Genomic DNA, 13,167 nt, shown 5'->3' with positions numbered 1-13,167 from the left:
AAAGAGCCCTCAAAGCTTGTTTTCGCTGTTCGTCTTTGTTTGCTCTTCGGGATTTTTTCCGTCGAGTTTCTTTTTTGTTTAGTTAAAAAGAAAAAAAGATTTCCTTTACTGCTTAGTGTTTGGCCTCTAAGTTTCCTTTCGCTTTCATGCGCGGCCCTTTTGGGCGCCCGTACGGGTTTTTTTCCCTGGTTTTGGTGCCTTTTTTCAGCATCATCGCGAGTTTTGATTTCGCCGACGCAATTTTTCCACTTATGTCCTCGAAGCCTGCCAGCGGCTTCAAGAAGTGTACGCGGTGCAACCAGATGATCTCACTCATTGATCCGCACGTTTCGTGTCTTCAGTGTCTGGGGGCTGGTCATCGTCCCAACGCCTGCACTTTGTGTCTTCAACTCAAAAAGAGGACCCAGGCGGCAAGATCGGCTCAGTGGAACCTGCTGTTCGGAGCCCCGTCCGGTTCTTCGACGTCGGTAGCGGTGCCGAGGTCATTGATGGCGGTATCAATGTTGGCGTCGGAGAGTGCATCGACGTCGGGAGCGCAGGTGATGGCTGTCCATAGGGCCCCCCATGCTGGTAGCAGTGAGCCATCGAGTGGGTCTCCACCTGCCTCGAGAGCTCCTGCGGTACAGAGCCATCGGGACCGTCCTCTTTTGGACCCGTCCCCGAGGAGGCGTGTGGATTCCACGTCCTCCTCGTCAGTACCGGGGGCTTCCGGTGACGTGCTTCGAGCGAAGGCCATCGCCATCGGTCACCTTCCCACCATGGTACCAAGAGCTCCGGGGCGCCAAAGGATTCAGCACCCACTAAGTGTCGACGCCGAGAGGACCACTCCCCCTTTATCCAGGAGGTGTCGATGCGCTTCTCGGACAGCCCGGTACCGCCTCCCCACCCCAGGCAGGTTCTGGCATCGTCTCCTGCACCGGCCTCTCAGCTTCTCTCCACAGATGCTCTTGACGAGCGCCTCCGAGCCATCCTTCCTGGGATCATGGAAGGGCTTCTGCGATCGTCAGCTTCGGTACCGGTGCTGAAATCTTCTGCTTAGTGTGCGGCAGAGGCAAAGATAAGCAAACAGGATGCTAGAAATTATTAGAAAAGTGATGATGAATAAGACCAAAAATACTAAAATGCCTCTGTTTCACTCCATGGTGCAACCACACCTTGAGTACTGCATTCAGTTCTGGTTTTCATATCTCAAAAAAGATATAGCAGGTTCAAAGAAGAGCGACCAAAATGATAAAGGGGATGGAATTCCTCTTGTATGAGAAAAGGCTACAAATAGGAGGAAATAGTTATTCTCTGGAACTCTGTCAGAGGAGGTTAGCGTATCTGGGTTTTAAAAAGGTTTGGACAAGTTCCTGGAGGAAAGGTCTGCTATTGAGACAGACATGGGGAAGCAACTGCTTGCCCTAGGATTGGTAGCATGGAATGTTGCTGCTAATTGGGTTGGGGCGGTCCGCCCTGGGTGCACGCCGCGCGCGCCTGTCGGCTCTTCGTTTTCATGCTCCCTTTGCCCCGGAACAGGTTGCTTCCTGTTCCGGGGCAGAGGGAGCATGAAAACGAAGAGCCGACAGGCGTGCGGCCCCCCCCCCCCCCCAGCGGCATGCACCCGGGGGGGGGGGTTCTTTCGCCAGGGGGGCGTCGCGCTGTTCCGGGGGGGGGGGCACTGCACCCGGGGGGCGGGGCGCATCAGTGATCCGCCCCGGGTGTCAGCCCCCCTAGGAACGCCACTGGGTTTCTGCCAGGTACTTGTGACCTGGCATTGCCACTGTTTGGAAACAGGATACTGGGCTAGATGAACTTTGGTCTGACCCAGTATGGCAAGTCTTATGTTCTTATATGTAATGGTGCCTATTTCTTTACAATCTGCACATATTAAAAGGAACATCTCCCCCCCCACACACACACACACTCTAATCATATTGCTTTTCTAGTTGCATTAACTCCTTCCACTTTATTTTTCAGGGTCGGTGTGTCTGGTTTAATGCTTACCAGAAGTCTGAGGAAGAGGTTGAAGAAGAGGAGGATGAAGAAGAAGAGAGAGATGAACCAGGTGAACAGGAACCAGAGGTGGGGCCCCCTCTTCTAACACCTCTCTCCGAAGATGCAGGTAACAACCACCCCAATTTTCCAGACTGCATTTTTCCATTTATTCTCTCCCTCACCACAATGCTCTTTATTCTCTCCATTTTCCTGTCCTTTCTGCTCCATTATTTGGTCTTTTTAATTTTGTCATATTGTCTTTCTTTCTTCTCTTATTGTTTATTTCTTTTTTTTATTATTATAGGTTAATGAGGCATCAAGAGGTAATTTAGTCTGTCTCCCTATGTTATTTGATTAGTCAAGATGTCTCCATAGTTTCTTTTTCTGGGATCATAATGATATCTTTTGCAGTTGTCCATGACAGGTAACGTAGAAACATGCGGGCAATTGCAGGACTTTTTCTCTGAAAATTTCTCAAGGAGTTTATTATTCTTTCCAATCCAAAGGAAGTTGGAAAGAATTATTGAAAAGGAGTTGAGAATATCTGTCCGTTTGTCTGTCTTGCTGGGAGGCAAAATAAGTTTCTTAAAATTTAATGGAATGGGATGAAACTTGGCATGTGGTATAAACTGATAAGAAGGCAAATGAGCCAGATCAGACCAGGGGTTCTAGGAAAAAAGCTTCCCCCCCCCCCCCAAAAAAAAAAAAAAAAAAAAAAAAGTCACAATGCATTTGTATGGAAAAGGAGTTCAAGCTCCTTGAACGTAAAAACTTATATATATATAAATAATATAAAATGGCTGCTGCTTAAGGTCTTAAGAACCGTTAGCTCCCTGAACCATCACTAAGGAAAGACGTTGCTTGACTGCATAATTTTTGTTTGTAACAGCTTCATTCGGTACCTCGGAGCTTTGTTTATCTCTTTTCAATCAGCCCTGACCTGTTGCTCCTTAAGAAAGAAAGAAAGAAATATACTATGGGGAGCGACTGTCCGTTGTTCCCGTTCGTCAGTTTGTCGGTTGGCTGGCAGAGGACGCGGTGCGGTGGTGGGTGCCGGAGAGCAAGGACCAGTTCTTCATTGGGTGCGATGTAATGCTGGGAGCTGGTTGGGCTGGTGGTCGGCTCGTCCTGGTCCAGTTTTGTCCTCCAGCTTTTTCACCGGGCCGTTGGTGCCTTCTGCCAGCAGGCTCCGCCAGACCGGTGTCGTCTACTGCATTACCAGTCCCGGCTGCTGGGCATTGTCAGCTGCTTGCGTTGGAGAGACTTCTTGGAAGATTCTGCTGGTCTCACTTTCATCAGGACTGCCGGTCCTAGCAGATGGCTGTTGCTTGCATCCCCTTTCTTGTTCAACGGGATCCGTTTCCAGTCAGCTGTTTCTGTCGCAGATTATGAGAGAGGAGTCTATCGCTATTCTGACTGTCTTGGAGGTCGCAACGAGTCAACATCTCATCCTTTGCAGTTCGACCTAGGATCTCTCATGAACTCCCAAGTTCTTTGACAGATTTAAATTGACCATTTTAGATCCTCTATTTCTATTCATTTTTCCCTTTACTCAACTTTAACTATTTGTCTATTTAAATATTGTATTTGTAAAACCGCTGGATTGGCGCTAGTCTTTCCAGTCTGCTGTAAGCCACTTTGAGCCTGCATTCTGTGGGAAAAGGTGGGGTAAAAATGCAATAAATAAATAAATACATTTATTTATTTAATACATTTATATCCCACATGTTCCCACCAATTGCAGGCTCAATGTAGCTTACACAATCTGTAGAAAAGGCTACAGTGCATGAAGTACAATTATACAGTTTAAGAGTAAGATAGTAAACAACATTTGAAACAACAATATGTAAAGATAAAAAGATATTTAGTGTTTTTGAATCTTTGTTATACTAGAAGTTAATTTGAATTATGTTCAGCCTGGAGAATAAGCCTTTTTGAATATTACAGTCTTCAATAATTTTCTGAATTTTAAGTAGATCTGGGTACAATTGACTAATTTGGGTAGAGCATTCCACAATTGTATGCCTATATATGTGAAGTTGGAGGCATAAATAGATTTGTACTTAAGGCCATTACAGTCTGGGTAGTGTAGATTCAAGTAGGATTGTGAGAGATTGGATCTATTTCTAGGTGGTAAGTCAACCAATTCAAGCATATATTCTGGAACTTCCCCATAAATTATCCTGTGAATTAAGGTGCAGACCTTAAAGGCAACTCGTTCTTTAATGGGAAGCTAGTGTAGTTTTTCGCGAAGAGGCTTGGCTGATTCAAATTTAGATCTACCAAAGATCAGTCTTGCCGCAGTGTTCTAAGCAGTCTGTAATTTTTTGAGTAGATGTTCCTTACAGCCTGCATATATAGCATTGCAGTAGTCCATCTGGCTTAAAACCATAGATTGTATCAGATTGCAGAAGACATCACGAGGAAAAAAAAGGTTTTATTCGCTTAAGTCTCCACACTGAATAAAACATTTTCTTTGTGGTGTGAGTTACTTGGGTCTCCAGTGTTAACTGTCAATCAGTTGTAATCCCTAATAATTTCAGACTATCCGAAATCGGTAGAGCGAGGTTAGAAATATTTAAAGTAGTAGGATTATATTTGTTATGTTGTGACGATAGAATGAGGCAGTGAGTCTTTTCAGCATTCAACTTCAGATGGAATGAGTTAGCCCATTTGTCCATTGTGTTCAAACCAAGGGTAATTTGATTGGTAATTTCATCCGAGTTTTGTCTAAAAGGTATATATATTGTAACATCATCTGCGTATATAAATGGATTTAAACCTAATTTGGATAGGGCATTGGCCAATTGGGTTATCATAATGTTAAACAATGTAGGAGAAAGAGGCAAGCCTTGAGGAACTCCGCAAGCTGCCTTCCATGGAGAAGATAAAGTTGAATTTAATTTCACTCGATAGGATCTGAATGAAAGAAAACCTTTAAACCATTTAAGTACATTTCCACCAATCCCATAATAGTCCAAAATGTGTAACAGGACATCGTGATCAACCATATCGAATGCACTGGACTAGTCGAATGGAAGAAGTATATTCATACCAGCAGCAATTTGTTGTTTAAACTTGGATATTAGGGTAACCAACACCGTTTCAGTACTTATATAAGGATCGAAAACCGGATTGTGAATCATGTAAAATGGAAAACTTGTCCAAATACTCCATAAGTTGTTTGGTTACCATGCTTTCCATCAACTTAACTATCAAGGATACGGAGACGACTAGATGGTAGATTGTAATGTCGTTTGATTTTTATAATGAAGTATAGCAGTTAAGGTACCTCCTTTCACTGGTACCAAGAGTTCTAGACAGTTTACAAGAGGCGATTAGCCTGAAATTTGTAAACAACAAATAATTTACAGGAAAAAATTAACAGTTTAAAACATACTTTCTAACTTTCCCTGTTCTGTACTCTTCCAATCCCCTCCCCCAAAAAAACACCCTCTGCAATTGCACCACTACCCCGCACCTATCCCATCCCATCCACAAAAACTACCCCCAAGCAACTGCCCCCACACCCAAAAGCAGTTCCCCACAAGTAACCCAGCCCCAAAATCCACTCCTCTGTAAGTGCCCCACCATTCTTCAAACTGACTTCTACCTCCCAAAAACTACTCTGCTACAACTTCCCCACCACTCCACAAACTACCCAATTACCCCAAACTACCTTCCCCACCAACCTGGAAATTGCTCCCATAGTCCCACCCCCAAAAATATCCACTCTACAAACTGACACATTCAGAAAAACTATACCTTGCCAGTATTCTACCACCCTGCAGACTACCCCACCCCAACAACTAACTGGCAGTATTCAAAATGATTTAAGTGGGCAGGAGAGGCTTCTGCCTGCTTAAATTTCCTGGGGCTGCTCAACCGCCGATACTCAGCAGTACTTAACCAGGCGGTGCCACTGAATATTGCCTCCCAAAGAAAGTGGCAGTTCAGGGGTGATACAGGGGGCAGTGTTGGGGAGGAGCCGGTGATTAGACGAGTGCCAGCAATATTCAGTGCCAGGACCCACATAGCTAACCCAGCCAAGTTAGGACTGGTCAAAAGCTATCCTAACTTGGCTGATTTTATCTATGTGGGTCCTAGTACTGAATATCGGCCAGGATTCGCATAACTTTTAAAAATTTTCTTCCCCCCTTCTAACTCTCTCCCACCCCTCTCCCCCCTGTGAAGCAGCCCTTCTCCTTCCAGGCACTCTCCCCTCCTTCCCCTAGCACATGACATTGCCAAAAAAAAAACCTCTTCCTCCAACCGCCAAGGGCTCAACATCCCCCCCCCCCCCCCCCCCCCGAGGGCCTGCCTCCTATCATTGCTGGTCCAGTGGGAGCGATGAGGGCAGGAGCAAGGTTCACCCCTGATGCGACCTCATCGTCCCCACTGAACCAGCAATGATAGGAGGAGGTAGGCATGGGGGCCTATTGAGTCCTTGGATGGGAGGGGGTTTTGCAGTCTAGTGTGTTGGGTAGGGTTCCCGGAAAAAGAGGGGCTGCTTCAGGGTGGCACAAGGGGGCTTGAGGGGAGAAGAAACTGTCTTATGCGGGCCCCAGCTGAATATCGACTGGGGCCCACATAAGCTCTGGCAGCCAGGGCAGTTTAATTAGCCCCAGATATTCAGTAACAGGGCCCACACATGGCCTGTCACTGAATATTTGGGGCTAATTCAGCCAGCTACGATCAATGTTTAAAAAAGACACTGACTGCTTCCGGCTGAATTTTTACCCCTCCCCTCAACTCCACAAACTTCCCCAACCCTTAAGAATTATCTTCTGCAACTGCCCCACCACCCCATAAAGTTATCACCCCAAAAACTACTTCCATGCAACACCCACCAAAGAACTCCTTTGCAACTGCCCTAGCACCTTGTGAACTACCCCACTACATTTTATGCTGTCCCAACTTGCCAAAATTACCCCAGCAACTACCCACTCCCTCACAACTATCCCCCCAAAATACCTGCCTTCCCTCAACTATCCCTGCAGAACAGATGCAGACCACATACACAGGGATTACAAATAATTCCCTATCTCTGATTTGCTGCATTGTTTTGTGATTTTGGTATACGTTCATTTTCTAACAAGTAGGACTAAGAGGCAGATGCAGCAACCAAACGTAAAAAAATCTAAATCGTTAAAGTCCCTAACGATTTTAAAATAACGAAAAATGCACCAAAAAAAAAAGTCACACATGCTGAGATCGGTATTGAAACGTACAATGTATCAAAGAATCACAATACACATCGTTAATCGGCCCCCAAATCATGCGCAGAGCAGCCAAGCGTTATGTTAGCTGCTCTGCGCATGCCACAAACAGTCAAAACACAGTCAAATCACAAGCACATGGCTCCCAAATCAAAACAAAAATAAAAAAAAAGGGTCGGGAGGGGGCAAGGGCGCTCATCAGGAGCGTCCTGTACGGACGGCCTTGCCCCCCCCCCCCCCCCGCTGCTCCCCACTTTCCGCCGCTCCCCCCACCCCGAAAAAGCAAAATTCAAGCAGCCCCTGCCCCCCTCCCTTCCTCACTACTCTCTCACCTCAGCTCCGCCTCCCGACATCCTCCGTCCTGTGCCCCGCCCCCTTTTGGGGTCGTCGCCGCCATTCCCCTCCTCCATCGGGCCCCCCTCCCTCTTACCGGGCCCGTGCAGCGCCTCTCTCCTCTGTCCGAAGGCGCTGCACGGGCAAGAAGAAAGCTGATGCCTGCCTTCGCCCAGCTTCGATGGCGCGTCTTTCTCCTGCTGGGCCCGCCCCTGTCTGACGTCAGTAACCTACGAAGGTTACTGACGTCAGACAGGGGCGGGCCCAGCAGGAGAAAGACGCGCCATCGAAGCTGGGCGAAGGCAGGCATCAGCTTTCTTCTTGCCCGTGCAGCGCCTTCGGACAGAGGAGAGAGGCGCTGCACGGGCCCGGTAAGAGGGAGGGGGGCCCGATGGAGGAGGGGAATGGCGGCGACGACCCCCAAAAGGGGGCGGGGCACAGGACGGAGGATGTCGGGAGGCGGAGCTGAGGTGAGAGAGTAGTGAGGAAGGGAGGGGGGCAGGGGCTGCTAGAATTTTGCTTTTTCGGGGTGGGGGAGCGGCGGAAAGTGGGGAGCAGCGGGGGGGGGGGGGGGCAAGGCCGTCCGTACAGGACGCTCCTGATGAGCGCCCTTGCCTCCTCCCGATCCTTTTTTTATTTTTATTTATGTGTTTTCTGACGTCCTTTGGACCAGTCACAGCGCTTTTAGCTCTGCTAATGCACTGGGATTGGCTCAAAGTTTGTTTATTTTTTTACTTAATGATTTTTCCTGGCACAGAGCTGTCCTAACGAGTGGTCCAGACCTCTCGTTAGATTTCCTGCCTTTTTCCTGCGTAAAGGCAATCGGAAAAGGTTAGTGCATGTCGTTTCAATGGGGTTTTCACACTAATTGCTCATCTCCATTCCGTTTTCGTTAGCTGCTGGCTTCCTCGGTAAAAGCCCTTTGATGCATGCAACGGATCAAATTTTCCTCGTTGGAGAGTCATTAAAGGCTCATTTAGCTTTAGTGCATCTGCCTCTAAGTTAGGCACAAAAGTGAGTGACGTCATCCAATTGTTCATTCTTTCACCTGTCTGTTTAGATCTTATCAGTTCTAGTCATGATTCGGGTATGGTTCCTTATCAGAGGAAACGCTCCCTGATCAGGCCTTGCCTAAAGAAACCCAATTTAGACTCTTCTATCAAATTTTTACTGCTTTAATAACCTCACATTTTTAGTAAAGATAATGTTCCATTCCAGACAAACTGGCTTCCATGAGAACTGCAGCATGGATGTCAGGCTTCTCGCGGAAGCACAGGGGTTATGAGCCCTTGGACCACTGCCGTGGAGCGGCAGTGGCAGGCAAAACCACCCCCAAACCAGAGGCAAGGCAGAACAGAACAGGACTGAAAAAGAAAGGTACAAATCAAGGTAAGGTATACACAAAAAAAGTGGCACAGTGCGAGGCGGGGCTGGTGGTTGGGAGGCGGGGATAGTGCTGGGCAGACTTATACGGTCTGTGCCAGAGCCGATGGTGGGAGGCGGGGATAGTGCTGGGCAGACTTGTAGGGTCTGTGCCCTGAAAAAGACAGGTACAAATCAAGGTAAGGTATACACAAAAAAGTGGCACATTTCTTGGGCAGACTGGATGGACCGTGCAGGTCTTTTTCTGCCATCATCTACTATGTTACTATAGTAACATAGTAACATAGTAGATGATGGCAGAAAAAGACCTGCACGGTCCATCCAGTCTGCCCAACAAGACAAACATATGTGTATACCTTACCTTGATTTGTACCTGCCTTATTCAGGGCACAGACCGTACAAGTCTGCCCAGCAGTACTTCCCACCTCCCATCACCGGCTCTGGCACAGACTGTATAAGTCTGCCCTCCACTATCCTCGCCTCCCAACCACCAACCCCTCTTCCCCCCCACCTGCTCCGCCACCCAATTTGGGCTAAGCTTCTGAGGATCCATTCCTTCTGCACAGGATTCCTTTATGCATATCCCACGCATGTTTGAATTCCGTTACCGTTTTCATCTCCACCACCTCCCGCGGGAGGGCATTCCAAGCATCCACCACTCTCTCTGTGAAAAAATACTTCCTGACATCTTTCCTGAGGCTGCCCCCCTTCAACCTCATTTCATGTCCTCTCGTTCTACCGCCTTCCCATCTCCGGAAAAGATTTGTTTGCAGATTAATACCTTTCAAATATTTGAACGTCTGTATCATATCACCCCTGTTCCTCCTTTCCTCCAGGGTCAGGTCAGCAAGTCTCTCTTCATACGTCTTGGAACGCAAATCCTGTACCATTCTCGTAGCTTTTCTTTGCACCGCTTCCATTTTTTTAACATCCTTCGCAAGGTATGGCCTCCAAAACTGAACACAATACTATAGGTGGGGCCTGACCAACGACTTGTACAGGGGCATCAACACTTCCTTTCTTCTGCTGATCACACCTCTCTCTATACAGCCTAGCAACCTTCTCGCTACGGCCACCGCCTTGTCACACTGTTTCGTCGCCTTCAGATCCTCGGATACTATCACCCCAAGATCCCTCTCCCCCTCAGTACCTATCAGACTCTCTCCGCCTAACACATAAGTCTCTCTTGGGTTTATACTCCCTAAGTGCGTCACTTTGCATTTCTTCGCATTGAATTTTAATTGCCAAACCTTAGACCATTCTTCTAGCTTCCTCAGATCCTTTTTCATGCTTTCCACTCCCTCCCGGGTGTCCACTCTGTTGCAAATAGGCAAACTTTACCTTCTAACCCTTCGGCAATGTCACTCACAAATATATTGAACAGAATCGGTCACAGCATTGATCCCTGAGGCACTCCACTACTCACCTTTCCCTCCTCCGAGCGAACTCCATTTACCACCACCCTCTGTCGTCTGTCCGTCAACCAGTTCCTAATCCAGTTCACCACTTCGGGACCTATCTTCAGCCCATCGAGTTTATTTAAGAGCCTCCTGTGGGGAACCGTGTCAAAAGCTTTGCTAAAATCTAAGTAGATTACGTCTATAGCATGTCGATGATTCAGTTCTCCAGTTACCCAATCAAAGAATTCAATGAGATTTGTTTGGCACGATTTCCCTCTGGTAAAACCATGTTGTCTCGGATCTTGCAACTTATTGGCTTCCAGGAAATTCACTATCCTTTCCTTCAGCATCGCTTCCATTATTTTTCCAATAACCGAAGTGAGGCTTACCGGCCTGTAGTTTCCAGCTTCTTCCCTATCACCACTTTTGTGAAGAGGGACCACATCCGCCGTTCTCCAATCCCTCGGAACCTCTTCCATCTCCAAGGATTTATTAAACAAATCTTTAAGAGGACCCGCCAGAACCTCTCTGAGCTCCCTCAATATTCTGTGGTGGATCCTGTCCAGTCCCATGGCGTTGTCCACCTTTAGCTTTCCAAGTTGTTGATACATACTCTCTTCCATGAACGGTGCTCTATCCACTCCATTCTCAGGTGTACTTTTGCCAGTCCCTCGTGGTCCTTCTCCAGGATTTTCTTTAGTGAAAACAGAACAAAAGTATCTATTTAGCAAATTGGCTTTTTCTTCATCATTATCTACATAGCGTTTCGCTGTATCTTTTAGTCTCACAATTCCCTTTTTAGTAATTTTTTTAGGTGAGAGTCAGGACTGTGTAGACCAGAAACAAGACTAGGAACTAAGCAATAAAACCAAAACTAACTACACACAAACAAACTAGAACCAGGCAAGAAACTCAGACTAGAACTGGTCTAGGCAGAAGTGTACAGAGCAAACCCACATACCAGGGACCTTAGACGATGCAAAGGCAAACACAGAAGTTTCCAGGTGGCTAATAAGACGAATACACGCTCAATGAATGGAAACAGATGCAAAGGAAATACAAACACAAAATCAGACAAGCCAAAAGAATGCACTAAATTACAAGGACCAAATTACAAGGACACGCACAAACTCTTCTCACTTGTAAACAATCTCCTAGACACTACACTGGTCACCTCAAATAGCACAGAAGCCCCATCGGCTACTAACCTAGCAAAATATTTCAAAGAGAAAATCATAAAGCTTCGACACATGATTCCAATCACTACCACTGAATATACAAGCATCCTTGAATGCCTAGACCCGAAACATGGGGAATATCCAGCGGACAGATCATGGACCAACTTTGACCTGATTACAATGGATGAAATCACACACTGGCTTGTAAAATATGCCAAATCTCAATGCAAACTTGACATCTGCCCGATCAGCTTACTAAAAGCCGCCCCCAAACAATTCAAAATAGACCTCACGAACCAACTGAATTACAGACTCTAAATGGTCTCTTTCCTAAGGACAAAGGAAATATCCTTCTCACACCATTGCCAAAAGACGCCAAGAAAAGCACAATGGACCTAACAAACTACCGACCAGTCGCTCATAACAAAACTGATGGAGGGCATAGTAACGAAACAACTCACAGAATACCTAACAAAACACTCAATTCTACATGAATCTCAATCAGGATTCAGATCAAACCACAGCACTGAAACTGTACTTGTGTCTGCAATGAACTCATTCAAAAAAACAATTGCAACCGGCAAAAATATACTCGTACTATAATTCGACATGTCTAGTGCCTTCGACATGGTAGACCACGAAATATTACTACACTTATTAGAATATTTTGGAATCGGAGGCCCAGTTCTCAACTGGATCAAAGGCTTCCTCACCACCAGGTCCTACCAAGTAGTAACGAACAATGACAGATCACCAACCTGGACGCCGGAGTGTGGAGTTCCTCAGGGATCTCCCCTCTCGCCAACTATTTTCAACCTGATGATGACACCACTGGCCAAACTACTAGCAAATCAGAACCTAAACCCCTATATATATGCGGACGACGTGACGATCTATATCCCGTTCAAAAATAACCTAAACGAAATAACTAACGAAATCAATCAGAGCCTCCACATCATGCACTCTTGGGCGGACTCATTCAAGTTAAAACTGAACGCAGAGAAAACTCAATGTCTGGTCCTCACATCCCAATACAACACAAGCAACTATCCTACCATAACCACACCTTACTGCACACTTCCTATCTCAGAAAATCTGAAAATTCTGGGAGTCACTATTGATCGAAACCTCACACTCGATACCCATGTGAAGAACACAACGAAAAAAATGTTCTACTCAATGTGGAAACTCAAAAGAATAAAACCTTTTTTCCCTAGATACGTCTTCCGCACCCTGGTACAATCACTAGTGATAAGTCACCTGGACTATTGCAATGCTCTGTATGTAGGATGTAAAGAACAGACCATTAAGAAACTCCAAACAGCCCAGAACACCGCAGTCCGTCTTATTTTTGGAAAACCCAAATACGAAAGTGCAAATCACCTAAGAGAGAAACTACACTGGCTCCCGCTCAAGGAACAAATTGAGTTCAAGATCTGCACGACCGTATACAAAATCATTCACGCAGAGGCCCCAATCTACATGCTGAACCTAATAGACTTACCACCCAGAAATGCCAGAAGATCAGCCCGTAAGTTCCTCAACTTGAACTTCCCCAGCTGTAAAGGAACCAAATACAAACAGGCATATGCTACTACCTTTGCGTACAAAAGCACGCGGCTATGGAACGCACTACCCAAGACCCTGAAAACCACGGACAACTTAACCAACTTTCGC

The 13,167-nt window shown here is 46.4% G+C and overlaps 1 protein-coding gene across 2 annotated transcripts in view; it reads left to right on the top strand.

Annotated features, from left to right (window-relative positions):
• The window catches only part of LOC115480781 (radial spoke head protein 6 homolog A-like), a 356,366-nt gene that overhangs the window by 209,013 nt on the left and 134,186 nt on the right, over positions 1–13,167 (top strand). For both annotated transcript variants that reach the window (XM_030219680.1, XM_030219681.1), the window contains exon 4: positions 1,960–2,104. In XM_030219680.1, the coding sequence (XP_030075540.1) occupies positions 1,960–2,104 (145 nt within the window). The remainder of the gene's footprint in view (positions 1–1,959; positions 2,105–13,167) is intronic.

Source organism: Microcaecilia unicolor, chromosome 11 (genome assembly GCF_901765095.1).
Source record: "Microcaecilia unicolor chromosome 11, aMicUni1.1, whole genome shotgun sequence".
Classification (NCBI taxonomy): Eukaryota; Metazoa; Chordata; class Amphibia; order Gymnophiona; family Siphonopidae; genus Microcaecilia; species Microcaecilia unicolor.
The sequence above is the reverse complement of the archived record's forward strand: the minus strand, read 5'-3'. Positions and strand labels throughout refer to the sequence as shown.